This window comes from Cibotium barometz, chromosome 3 (assembly GCF_041138505.1).
Source record: "Cibotium barometz isolate CiBa-2024 chromosome 3, ASM4113850v1, whole genome shotgun sequence".
In the NCBI taxonomy this organism is placed as follows: domain Eukaryota; kingdom Viridiplantae; phylum Streptophyta; class Polypodiopsida; order Cyatheales; family Cibotiaceae; genus Cibotium; species Cibotium barometz.
This window is the reverse complement of record NC_141048.1, coordinates 28,179,259-28,193,097: the sequence shown is the minus strand read 5'-3', so window position 1 is coordinate 28,193,097 and position 13,839 is coordinate 28,179,259. Positions and strand designations below refer to the sequence as shown.

The 13,839-nt window shown below is 36.0% G+C and overlaps 1 protein-coding gene across 4 annotated transcripts; it reads right to left on the bottom strand.

Moving 5' to 3' along the window:
- Nucleotides 1-7,993: 7,993 nt before the first annotated feature.
- On the bottom strand, nucleotides 7,994-13,390 carry LOC147639899 (NAC domain-containing protein 43-like). 4 transcript variants are annotated; one of them, XM_086775198.1, is made up of 4 exons: nucleotides 12,374-13,390; nucleotides 11,898-12,100; nucleotides 9,825-10,138; nucleotides 7,994-9,032 (listed from the first exon to the last, which is right to left on the bottom strand). In XM_086775198.1, the coding sequence occupies exons 2-4, from the start codon at nucleotides 12,067-12,069 to the stop codon at nucleotides 8,322-8,324; spliced, it is 1,197 nt and encodes a 398-aa protein (XP_086631324.1). In that variant the 5' UTR covers nucleotides 12,070-12,100; nucleotides 12,374-13,390; the 3' UTR covers nucleotides 7,994-8,321. The 4 variants fall into 4 exon arrangements, with proteins under 4 accessions (XP_086631324.1, XP_086631327.1, XP_086631332.1 ...); XM_086775201.1 differs by having other exon boundaries at nucleotides 12,500-13,390; XM_086775206.1 differs by having other exon boundaries at nucleotides 13,071-13,390.
- Nucleotides 13,391-13,839: the final 449 nt, after the last annotated feature.

Genomic DNA, 13,839 nt, shown 5'->3' with positions numbered 1-13,839 from the left:
AATGACCCTTGACATGCTTATGAGTCATATAGCAAGGAACTACAGGGAAAAAGAAGCAATGAAAAATTGTAAATAGTGTTGGATTTATTAAAAGATCTTTGCACATGCAAAAATTGAACATTTTCGATTTCTTCCATTCCAGGGTGGTGAATCAAGATACCGATATCACTAACCATCAGTGTTTAAAGACCACCATGCACTAGTCCCACTAGCTTGGATTCTATTTTTTCAATCCGTTTAGGTTTTCAACAAACCAAAAAAAAGTTATGGAGCGTGCCCTCCAATGGGTATGCAAAATTTTAGCACAACATTGGAGGTCCCTTAAACCATACTAGATGTTCTCAATGAGATGTGTCCTATGGTTGAGGAGAAGCTCACGTAGTGTACTTTAGAATGATTACTTGGTTGCATGTATGTGCAGAACAAACTTTTGATGTTTTTGCATAAAGTGTTATAACATATGCTATTTAGAACACATGCCTCACATGCCACATCGAACTTGTAACAATTTAATGATCAGATTATAAATTTTACTTCTCTGTTTTTTTGGTCTCATATTGAAGATTGGAATGTGTACTACTGCTTGGATACCACGTTTGTCAGATTCCATTGAGCAATGCATAAGTTATGGGTCGAGAAGGTTACCTATATACAAAAAATGCCCTGAACCTCACCAAAAATGGCTACACCCAAGCATGCATTGACCCAAATAGCAACAAAATAAAACAAAAACTTAGAAAGTATACTTCATTTTAACATATGAGAAAGCAAGAGGAGAACTGAAATAGGAGAAGGGGAAGAGAAGAAAAACAAGGCGAGTTTCTTTAATCCTAACCCTAATACATAAATGATTAAAAGCTTGTGATTTATGAAACCCTAACCCTAGCTTCTACATAGAAAGCCTAATAGAGAGCTTTGATTGAGAGCTCTCCATCAAAACTCTTTATTGGCACTTCTATCTAGAAGCTAGGGTTAGGGAAAGGAAAAGAGAGAGGAGAAAGAGAAAGGAAAGTGAAAGAAAGGAAAAGAAAAGCTCACATAGAGAGCATGGTTGAATTTTTCCATGAAAACTTGAGAGAAAAGAAGAAAGGAATGAAGCTTTCCATGAAATCTTGAGAGCATAGGAGAGGGAGAGAAGCACATACCTTGGAAGAGGGATGTGGTTTGATGGAGGGAGAGGTGGATGGGAGGGAAAGCACTTGGGTGGGAGGAAGAGCTGTCATCAATCCACTATCATCCTGGCCATGTGCAACAAAGGGGGTACGTACAAAGAAACACAGTGGCATCGATGATTTAGGTAGGAGTAACAATTTGCAGGTCGTTTGCTGATTTCCTTGCTAAGCAATGAACTTTCACTATTGGGCAGTGTTATTTCGTTGTTGAGCAACAAAATTTTGCTGTTGTAAATGCTACATAACAGCGAAACCCTAGGCCACTTTTCACATGGCAGTTCTGGATACCACATTTCTTTTTATGCTAGTATAAGTTTACTTTTGGTTTAATTTTAGATGTTTGATAATGATCAAGGGCTGGACATTGGTTTGGAAGCAAGGTTGAGAGAAAAAATATGTTGTATGTGTGATCGATGTAAGGGCCAATATATACGACAACGCCGTATAACAATTGAGCATGTCCATATATATGGGCTTCATGAGACATTGACACGACCAACTGCAGATGATGACATGGATGAGAACCATAGGAGAGTGTTATACAATTATATGCCACACCATTCAATGACATCGGGTAGATTGTGAAAGGTGGAAAGGCATCATAGGGAAAGAATGGTTGAGAATCATCTTCACCAATAATCAATGAATGAAGTGCCTACACCATTTTCACATGAAGAGGAAGAGGATATTATCATGGAAGACATGGTGAATGATATCTTTGAATGAGAGGTCATAGATGATAGAGAGCAAGCTCCAATGTCACAAGAGGAGAAAACCTCATGTATAGAGGCAAGCACCCCTTTGTATGAGGGATGTTTATACTCTACACTCCAAGCAAACTTGGAGCTATTAAACTTAACTTATGGATAGAGTGATGCAAGTGTCACAAGTCTCCTTACGTAAGATCCAATTAATATATTCTCTTAAATAGAAAACGTCTCTTGTTTTATATACTCTCCTTCTAGATACTTTGACATATGATTTCTTATGTTATGTTGTAGGCTTCTTAAGAATATTCTTTCCCCTTAAAATCTCTATTGCCAGACTCATGAGATGGGTATTGTAGATTACTCTCTATGCTAGGTATGGATTATACAAAAATACATGCATGTCCCAATGATTGTAGGATATCTAGAGGGGTTAATAAAGATGAAACACAATGTCTACAATGTGGAGAGAGCCACTATAGAGATGATTTGCAAGGAGGAAAATTCCCCAAAAGGTGTTGAGACACTTTCCTATCATTTCTCACATCTAACACATGTTTAAATGTAAGGGGATTGTAGAACTCATGACATGGCATGCAACTCATTGCTCAACCAATGGCATCATGAGGATCATAGCTGAGTCACCGGCATGGCAACATGTGGAGCATAAATGGCCAGAGTTTAAAGATGAGTCCTGTTACTTACGTCTTGACTTGGGCATGGATGGTGTTGATGCATTTGGCTTCAATTTCACATCATGGTCTTCTTGGACTATTGTATTAGTGAATTACAACCTCCCTCCATGGGTGGCAATCAAGAAAGGTCATATCATGCTTGCTCTCCTTGTGCCATGCAAGTATAAGGTGATGAACATGGATGTGTACCTTGAGCCTTTGATTGAGGATCTTGAGACACTATGGCAAGGTATCAAAGTGCATAATGTCTCCGAGGCTAATAAATAGGCGTAATATGGAGGTAAAAGGATTTTTTCTTTGGACGATGCAGAACTCTCCCGGATTCTCATAGTGCTCAGGTACATAATTGAGCTTTATAACTTTAAACTTGTCTTGATCTACCTCTAAATCATCTCAATTTTAAAAAAGGTTTGGAAACCTTTGGACATCATAAATGTCTGATTTGTGGACCATCACTTTTTTTGGAAAGACGCTTTGCACTAAATAAGGTGGTATGTGACAAACATCATCGATTTCTCCCTCCCTCACATCCGAAGTATGTGCCACATGATGTCTCACCACTTGTGATAATAAGGTAGGTAGAGATTGGTTTGAGGCATAGAGAAGCATCCCAAATCCACCACCTGATGGGATGTCAAGACACTCAATCTTCTTTTGATGTCCATATTGGTGTGATTTGAAGATCAATCATCTCTTAGACTCCATGCATGTGGAAACAGATATTTGGTACCATTTAATTAGTAAAAGAATTACCAAGGGTGCAATGGATTACTTACAAAACCTTCAAAGTCAATGCCTAATTATAGGTGAAAGTGGTAACATGGTCCTACCAAAGGCATGATGGGTATTAACCAAGAAGGAGCATGATAAGGTGAAAAGTGTGATTGCCTCTTTTTATACACCAACGGGAGTAATGCAATCATTGAAGGGTGACTTCATAAGACCAAAAAGAAAGGAGAGGTACAATTATTTGGCCTCAAGAAACATGATTGGCATAAGAGTTTATAGGTATTCAAATATTCTTTTATTCATTTTCTCTTTATGGTATATAATTTGTAGGCTCATATACAGGCTTCTATTTTTTTCTATGTGTAGTTTATTCTTCCAATAGCTATAGTTGGTTATGGATACAAGAAGGTGAGAGAGGCTATTTACAAAATGGGTAGCTTGGTGAGGTATGAATCTTCTCTTGAATTCACTATCTAAGTTATATTTAATATATGGTATTCTCATGCAATAACAAGTTATGTATAATAAATAGTACACATGATTGCTATGTATGTAGGTAATATCTTTAAAGGAGATGGATCCTATATCCATTGAGATGGCTTGTCTCAATGCTATTGAGAAAGTGTGATGATCGAGGAAAACTTTCCTAGAACAATTCTCACTAGCCAATTGCATCTTGTGGTGCATTTGGTTGATGAAGTGGCACTTTTTGGTGTTGTTCACGTTTGATGGATGTTTTTCTTGAAAGGTTCATGAAAACCTTAAAGGACTTTGTGAGACAAAGAGCAAGGCCAGAGGCAAGCATCATCTCCGTCTCATGCTTCGATTGTTATATACCTTGTTTAATGTAATATACTAAATATCATGCTTTTGTTTAATGTTAGCATAATATATATACTGCAATATGGTTAGAGGGAAGGAAATTTTGCACAGAGTGTGTAGATTTTAAAAGAACTTCACAATTGATTATGGTGTGATGGTAACTTTTAAGCAAGAAAGTCAAGATAGTAGACATGATACCAATGTCATAGAGGATAATATTGAGTATTGTGGAGCTATTCAAGATATTATTGAGGTTGGGTTTAGAGTATTTAATCTATTCATCTTTGATGTCAAATGGTTCAAGGTGATATATAGAGGTGCTCAAGCAACCATGAAGAAACATCCAAATTATTTTTTTCAAATAGATTCCACCAAGTTTTGGAATGATGAGAAAGATACTTACGTACTACCTTAACACTATCAACAAGTTAGGAACCCAACCAATCACCAGTAAATCTTAACATAGTATAATGAAAGTGTAACCCATTTTCTTTGTGATTTTAGGTTGTGTTTCACACCGATCGAATTGATCCAAAGTGGTGGTATGCTATACAAGTTTCCCCTTATTCAAAACATACCTTTTGAAGATCAAGATATTGATGCCAATTCTCTGGATGAGATGCAATTACCACCTCAAATCGAGCCATTAGAAGAAGACGATGATGAAAATGAAGAAAACAATTTAGAGGAGGCCGATCAAGAGCATGAGGAACATCAATTTGAAGAAGATAATGATAGTGATATTGATATGGAACCCCCCATGTTTTCATTGAGCTTCCATTATATGTAGACATTGATGAAGCAACACAAATGGATCTATTACAAGATAGGATAGATTCATGATTTTTGTAATTATTTCCCTTCAAAAGTTTTCAACTATCTTTATTTTTTTTTCAAACATGGCTTTAAGGGTTCTAACGGATGATTTTCTAAAACTATCATCATTTTTTGTATATATGTCACATGTATAATCTAATTTCAATATTCAAAACTCTATGGAATTTTAAATCTCAGTATAACAGAAAAATTTCACTACTATGCTGGTTGCTTAGTAGAGCCAAATTACAGTGTAGCAATGAAATTTTGCTGCTGTGGTCGCTACTTATAGCAGTGAAATCTCACTATTGGGAAATGAAATAGCAACGATTTTTTGTTCATATTGTCATTGCTGGGTAGCGCTATTTCATTATACTGAGCAATGACATAATGCCCCAACATCCACACTGATATGCTCCCAATGTGTTGTAGTGCTAATATGGTTTTTTATTTTATCTTGGTGGCTCATGTATATCACGACTCAACAAAAAGAAGTAGATGGTGCCCACTTTGAGCTGTGAAGTTGACTATCTTTCACGGTTATGGAGTGTGTAGATACTAGACATATTTTGGCAGATCTTGGTGCTAGACAGTAGTTCCCCACCTCCATCTTCCTTGACAATAGCGAGAGTGAATTGGACGTTGTGAATGAATCTAGTGTTTCATGTTTGTACAAAGCACATTGAGTTGCATTATCATCATGTCATGTAGAGGCTCACTATAGGAGAGATAAGTCTGACTTATGTCTTTACACATGATAATATGGTAGATGTGTTCGCAAAGGCTCTCTCATGTGAGAAGTTCAAAGCGTTTTGCAAAGCTTTATACTTATTACTATTTGGGTATATTGATCAGCCACATAATCCCTATACATGTTCACATCATCACTATAGACCATTATCTAGGTGGCTAAAAGAAGGCGCTATTAAGATGACATGTTTGACATAAGTTTCTTGACTTGCTATATGGTTAAAAAAGTGACGGTTATGTAAGCACCATTATGAGACCTTATCATTGATTTGACCTATAAAGACATTGATATGAAATTATAAATCCATCATAATGAAGGATAAAACAAACCAAAATCCAAACCCCAGTCTTTCTGTATTCAATGTTGCATGACCTTAGCAAAGTGAGTTTCGACTTTTGTGTTCATTTGACATAACAACCTAAATATGTATTAGATTGTTGGAGTTTGTGTACATGAGTACCATTAGAAAAGTTTCCTATTGATCGAGTTTATATATTGTTTATTCAAAAAGGAATATCCATTGTTTAAGAAACCAAGGTGACCTAATCTGCTAGTTAGATAATTCTAGTACTCCACTTGAAAGAACCTTTTCAATTCCATGGACTTTAAGTTAAGGGCCCTAAATTTTCATTCTCAAAATAAACCTTTAAAAAAAAATCAAGCACACCTTTCTTTATTGCAAGAATCCATAGTTTGAAATGTTGTTCTAGGGTGGCTTACTTTTGAGTAGCATCCCATCAAGTTTTTTATGAGTCCTTTTGCTACAAACATCTCATTTTAACTCCAATGTTATAGTAATATACTTAAATTTGATGCTACCAAGCACTTCCACAAATCGATACATCATAGTGTGCTAAGTCCATCTCAAATAAGCAACTTCGTGTGGGAAAAAAGTAGACTTAGGGATACTCCTCTTTTTAGTTCTAAAAGAATTGGTCATAGTTTGATGATGCTACTTTAGCATCCAATTCAGGAGTGAAAAAAATTCAAACCTTGAAAAAATACCATTGTCTGAAAGTAGCCACACTTTCTAGCATGGTTTTGAGCTCCTAACAATGAGGTGCAGCTAAGACAAGGATTGTCATTCATTTTAATATTGCTTTAATGAAGGATTGTTGAAGTGGATGTTTGCAAGATAGTCTGGCCTACACCACTTCACGAGGTGACCTCCTATTGAATTTTAACCTTGACCATACACATAGTCCACTTTTAATTGATGACCCACTATGCAGTTGAGCCCCTATTAGCATTGGTATTTAAAAAGTGAGGTGGCACTAGACTTATGTATGTAAAATCAAATATTAGATACAATCTTTCCATATACAACATTCCTCTACACAGCATTCCCATGATGCATGCATGCATTCTTTTATGCACCACTCTCTTAACTGACACTCCCAAATGGCTAGTTTATTGAAAGTGCACTAAAGATTTGGAAACCTACCCAAGTCGAGTGTGTTAATTAATGTGGGCACACATGTTCAAAGTTAGTGCGCTAATTTGGACACCCAATTTCAAAGTAATAAAAATTATTATACCAATTTATTCATAATTGAGAAACAAATAAGAGAATAAATAATCCTTTACTCAAAATCATTGTGATGAAATTCACATAAATGCTTCAAAAAGAGACATTGAACCTAAACTAGCAACATCACGACTATTTTATGCATAGCTTGTCAACATCGTAAACCATTTTTTTATGATCAACACCCTTTAATTGTTGTTCAAATTGTTAGCCGCAATGATCTTGCCACCATCATTTTTCTCTCCTTGCATGTTAGTTAAAAGTACCCCTAAATGAAAGAAATGTAAGAAGAATAATAGATTGATCATGTGGGATGTATTCATAGACTCACCATGTTCAATGTATTAATTGATATATACATGTGCATTTACATCGTATTGATTCTACAAGAATGGTCCAAAAACATGCATGCAATCACAACTTACTCCAATATAATGTGCGTGACTTTCCATCTTGATGGTTTAGTCATCCCAATACCTTTGGACTCTTCAACTATTAAAATAAATAAATAAACTTCAAGAACAAAATAATGCTTGAAGTGTAATCTTGAAACAAGGCCATCAAAGTACACACAACCTTGAGATATGGGACCGTATTGATGGACAATGCATTTTCAAGGCTTAAAGGAACTATTAAATGGCAACACAAACATGCAGCTTAGAAGAAATAATGCATCATACAATGCTGTCTTGAGAAAGTATATAATTGGACAAATAATTTACAAAGGGCATGAGGACAATAGTAGGAAAGGCTAATTACAAATTGCACTGATAGAAAGTACAATAATATTGTGATTGTCAACTTTCAACTTACGCTATGTTTACATCAGAAAATACCCAACTCTATACAAATGATGTTTTCCATGGCTTAAAATCCACCTATGATAATAATCTTTTCTGATTGTCATTTTAGAGGATGATTGGACCAACAAGAACAAATAAGCCAGAAAATGCTTACAATATATTCTTTGCTCTCACAATTACCTATTTCAGCACGCCATTTAATGGGGGATTAACCCTGAGATTAAAAATCTAGGTGTCAATAGTGAGCTTTATTGTTGCCCAATATTGCACTCATGCTGAAGTTATTAATCTGTTTCTTTTACCTTGGGAAGTTCCAGAGATCTATTTCACAGGTAGATGGGGAGTTATCTATTGGATGCTGCATTCTAGTAAGGTGGACATTAAACTGGGGGAGAAATTGATCACCTGCAAAGTTGGCAATACCATCCGTGCCATGGTACCTTGCCAGGTTATCATACAAGCTCCAATGATAGTTAGAATCAGCCATTTGCCCATTATTATTGTCAATATAATGGGCTAGATCCTCCTCAGTCATGAAGAAAGCTTTGGCATTGAGAGCTTCTTGCATCTCTATATTATTGGCGTATTGTAATATCTGTTGTGTTTTTTGGCCACCTTCTGTGGGAACCCTATTGAGATCAGTTGCACTTGCATGTATAATGTTGTTGGAGGACCTGCTAATGGCAGTACTGGGGGCCATTTTAGGGCTCTCTAATTGAGGGAGCTGTAAGAAGGTGGTGGGCTGAGGACCAGCTTGATCTTCCACTATTTCTCGCTTGCAAGAGAAGGCAATATTAGTGCTGGTTGGTGCTGCTTTATTGATGGTCTCTGCTTGCTTTTTGCGAGACTTTTCTGCTTTTGTTGCTGGTGTGGATCCTTCTCCTGTCCCTGGCTGCTCTTCATCTGACAGGTTTGAGTTGCTCTGATCAAAAGATGAGGCGCTCGTGCAGCTGCTTTTCTCTTCATAGTTCCTCTTTTTGAAAACACGGCAGACCACCCATCCATCTTCCTGCGAATTAATTGCACAGCAGCATCATGCTATTAGGCACTCAACCTACCTAACTTGACAAATTTCACTGATGAATAATCTGGAATCTTCACACCGTTTCAAATGGACATGGATGTAAATACGTAAATACTCGTGCCATCAGTACGTGTGTGTATATATAGTACATGCACATATACACACATGTACGTGTATATGCATGTGTATATGTACATACATATACACCTACATATACATATATATACACATACATATACATACACAGATACGTGGGCCAACTGTATGCTACTCATGTTGTCATAATAAATGACAACAACTTTATCCATGGATTACGTATATATATGTATACATATATACATATAATATTATATGTGTGTGTAAATGTACATACACACATGTACATAATGCTATATAATATATATGTGTGTAAATGTATATATATATATATATATATATATATATATATATATACACATGTATAAAAAAACATATATATATATATATATACATACATACATACATATGCATATCAATTTCTCTATCAACTCATATATATTAATTATATATATATATATATATATATACATATGCATATCAATTTCTCTATCAACTCATATATATATATATATATATATGTTTTTTTATACATGTATATATATATATATAAATAAAGATAATTATTGATTTAAAAAACATAAATATAGAGATGGCAGAGACGCTCAATAAATGTCTTAACATTGGAAAATTAAATGATGAAAATCAAATTAGAGAAATAAGGGGGTGGGAGAACCTTACATTAGTGTGGTGTTTGGATGCATGGCTGGGGAGGTCAGCTTCTTGGAGGCGGTATTCATGCATGATCCAGTCGGTTTTGAGGCCGTGAGGGGCACGACCCTTGTAGAAGACAAGGGTCTTGCGCATGCCAATGCGTGCTTCTTCGCCGCGTGAATGTGAAAGGGAGGTGGAGAAGACAGCCTTATCTCGGCCAGTAGCCTTCCAAAAGCCTGCCTTGGTGGCCCTGTTGGTTCTCGTCCCCGTGGGGTATTTCTTGTCTTTGTGGCTGAAGAAATACCACTCCGTCTGGTGTGATGCATCCACCTTGCACTTCTCTATCATCACATACATACCCCACACATAAAACATCATCATCCTCATCATGCAATCATTGTAACACCTTGGCACTCCTCTATCATATATCCTCACATACACAATGTACAACCTTATATACAATGTGCATACACAAACATACATATACATACAACGTATAACCTTATGATGATTAAATCAACATCATGATTCATGTGTGTGTGTGTGTGTGTGTGTGTGAGAGAGAGAGAGAGAGAGAGAGAGAGAGAGAGAGAGCACGCATGCATGGAAAAAGCCTCTATTTAGTGTCATTGCATTTCTTTAAAAAAAGTTAAAAATTTTGAGTTTAAAGGTTTACAAATTAGTGGTTTTAGTAACAAAAACTTGCAAAATAAAAAACTTTATATACAAAATTACCTAGTTTTTTTAAAGAGACTTTCCACCTATACATAGAAAACATTTTAAGCACACTGTGTTTGTGTGTGTGTTCATCACCTTAAAAATAACTTGCAGTGCTCTTTGATCGATGCACAACACTTATCTAGTGTAAAACAACCATCGTGTTCATCATCTACTTGCACTTATGATCCATACACAACAGATATCTAGCTGTTTAAACATTGATCATGAATATTAGCACAATAATGCCTAAGGTTAATATTAATAGTACAGTACAATATTTGATACCCTAGAATCTAATGCATCAAATATAAGCACGGCCCGCAAAACAATGATGACTCTCTAGACTAGATTTTACTAGCTCTCATGATAAATATCATGTCCTTGATTCCTCCTCTTGTCCTTTTTCAAAGGGAAGTGCCCTGATGCATGGTTTGGCCAAAAAGATTATAGAAAGTTGGGATCTAGATGTCGTTGTACACAATGAAGCAAAAGTTGTCAATATACACCTTGGTGCACATTTGTACACAAGGAAGCAAAAGATGTTGATGTGCACCATATTTCACAACATGATACACCTTGGTGCACATTTGTGCACAATTATGGGACAATCTTACACCTATAAAATGTCACAAGTAGGAAATAGAGCACAAGGGCATGTACATGCACCACAATTATGTTTCAACCTGTGATAAGTCTGAATACACACTAATCTAACACATGCCCAAAAAGATCCATGCTAAGGCACCTCACAAGTGAAAAAAAAGTGACTTAGATGCTAAACATAATTGGACATATTAAATGATAATGATGCTTCAAAATGGAAAAAACCTAAACTAAATTCAGTCATTGTCACTATGGAGTAGAGTAAAGTTGGCTAATCATGAAAATAGATTTTCAAAATGCAGATATAATTCAAGCTTAACATTTGGCTAGAAAGTAAAGCATCCCTATTTCATGACTTTACTAGATTAGTAGAATAGCTAATTAAAGTACAGTCACAAGTTGGCCCCATGCTTAATCATGAATATGTACTTTTATTTTTTATATTAATTAAAAATATAGTCTAGATTTGGACACTGTAACTATGCAAAACAGGCTTTGTAATGCGGAGTACAATTGGATAGAGAGTTCAGAATCTCCACTTAAATGGCTTTACTAGATGGATTAGCAAGTAAGTAAGTATAGTAAACGTGGCTTTACTACATGGATTAGCAAGTAAGTAAGTATAGTAAACGTGGCTTGATGCATAATCATGAAAAATGGACGATTAAAACGTAGGCTTAACATAGATTGCAAAAATAGAGTAGCAATTTTTCAAAATAAGAAATAATGCATGATAATTATTTGCTAGAGGAGAAAATAATGGAATAAATTTCTTACCACGCAGATCCCATGGTTCAAGTTTGTTCAAGTCAACTTCCCGGATCACATGGTCTAGATCAAATTTGTCCAAGGCCACCTTCTTCTTCAAATAATAATTAATCAGCTCCTCATCAGTCGGATGGAACCTGAAGCCCGGAGGAACACGATGGTGTAATTTTTCTTCGGACATCCTCACAATTAAATTTCGAAACCTTTTTATTCTGCGCCAGAAAAACAAAATATTAACCATAATTAAGCACAATTTGTGACACACATTTCTCAAATTAAAAACCATAATCTCCCTCATCTCTTCTAGAAATCAAGAGCAAGCTCTGGTCATAATAAACATAATCTCCACCATTCACGAAATCGAAAGAGAATTGATGTATTCTACACTTAGGCTAATGTCTGCGTTAATTATACTAATCATACATCAAGCAAACCATGTTAGTATTAGGGTTAGAGAATATATAACAGAATTTATCAACTTATACCATAATTCGGCCTTTGATAGTTCGGGACTTAATTAAGGGCTTGCACTGGTGTTTTACATGGGATTAGTAAATGCAGCCTGAATGTTTCCAATCAAGCATGGATAGTTAAAAGGGTGTAAGAAAAACCTTCGGGTGTTTTTCAAATCAGTATTCCAAAGCTTGAAGCGACAGAGACCTAAAAGCTTTGGAAGCTAAGAATACAAGTTGAATCAGAGCTCCAATGGAAACGATAAGTAATCAATTAGAGAAGCTTATAGATTGATCAGAAATAACCCAGAAAAAGAGGCTCAAAAATTGTGTTGGAATTGTTTTTATAGGTTGTATTCAAAGACAAGTAGGTCTTAATTGATTGCTGGATTAATGAGTAATTGGGCTTAAAGAAAGACTCCACGCGGTAACGCGGTAAAGCCAAAGAAATTGCAAGGAAGCTTGCTTCCGACTCTCAGAATAAGGAAGGCACGAGGAAGCTTGCTAGCCAAACTATCATCAACCGTCCAAATATGCACACAAATTACCACACAGAGGCTATATTACTGCAAAAAAACAAATTACATAGTAAAGTAATACTTCCAAAGATTTGACTGACTTCATAATCTTTATTAGTGCAACATTAATGCTCTTGTTTTATGAATCTAGGAGTTAATTCACTCTTGATATGAGCTACACAAGTTGTATATTAAAGCCAACACCTTGTAACACAGTCTAGCATGCATGTAACCAAAGCTTAATCAGACAATAAAGGCCTTGGATTGAATCCCTCCAAACTTATTTGGAGTTATATTGTCCCTGGGTGGTGCCTAAGGCTTTCCAAAAAAGACTAAGAAGAGAAGAGAAGAGAAGAAGGAGAAGCTCCTCTACTCTATAGGAATGTTTATTATACCCCACACAAAGAGAACACCACCCAAAGGCTTTCCAAAAGACTAAGAAGAAGAGAAGAGGAGAAGGAGAAGCTCCCCTATATGAATATTTATTACACCCCACACAAAAAGAGAAGAAGAAAAGAAACCTCAACTGCCTTAGTAGTATACCACCAAGCACACCACCTTATTGTCTCCTCTTTAAAGAGAAATCAGGGCTCAACCTTTGTCCCACACCACCACAGTGAAGTGATAGAAAGAGAAAAAAAAACAATAAAAGGGGAAATGAAGAAGATGAAAGAGTAAGCGAAACAGACAAAAGATAAAACATCCCCACACGCATCCACCCCTCCTTATTTCATGCACACAACAAACCTTTCCTCCTTTTAGCCCACCCTCCTTAAGTTCCCTTATCGACCCAACTTTCACCTCCCTCTAATTTACCTTTTCATATCCTAAGAATGTTTAATCCCCCTCCTTGGCCTATTCACAAGATAATTTTCTCCTTTAAAAATACCATATCCCCCTTTCCTCCTTTTCCTTTATGCATTTTATATTGCCTAGACAAATCCATGTGTTTCCCCTTCTAGAAATTTGTGTCCCCTTGCA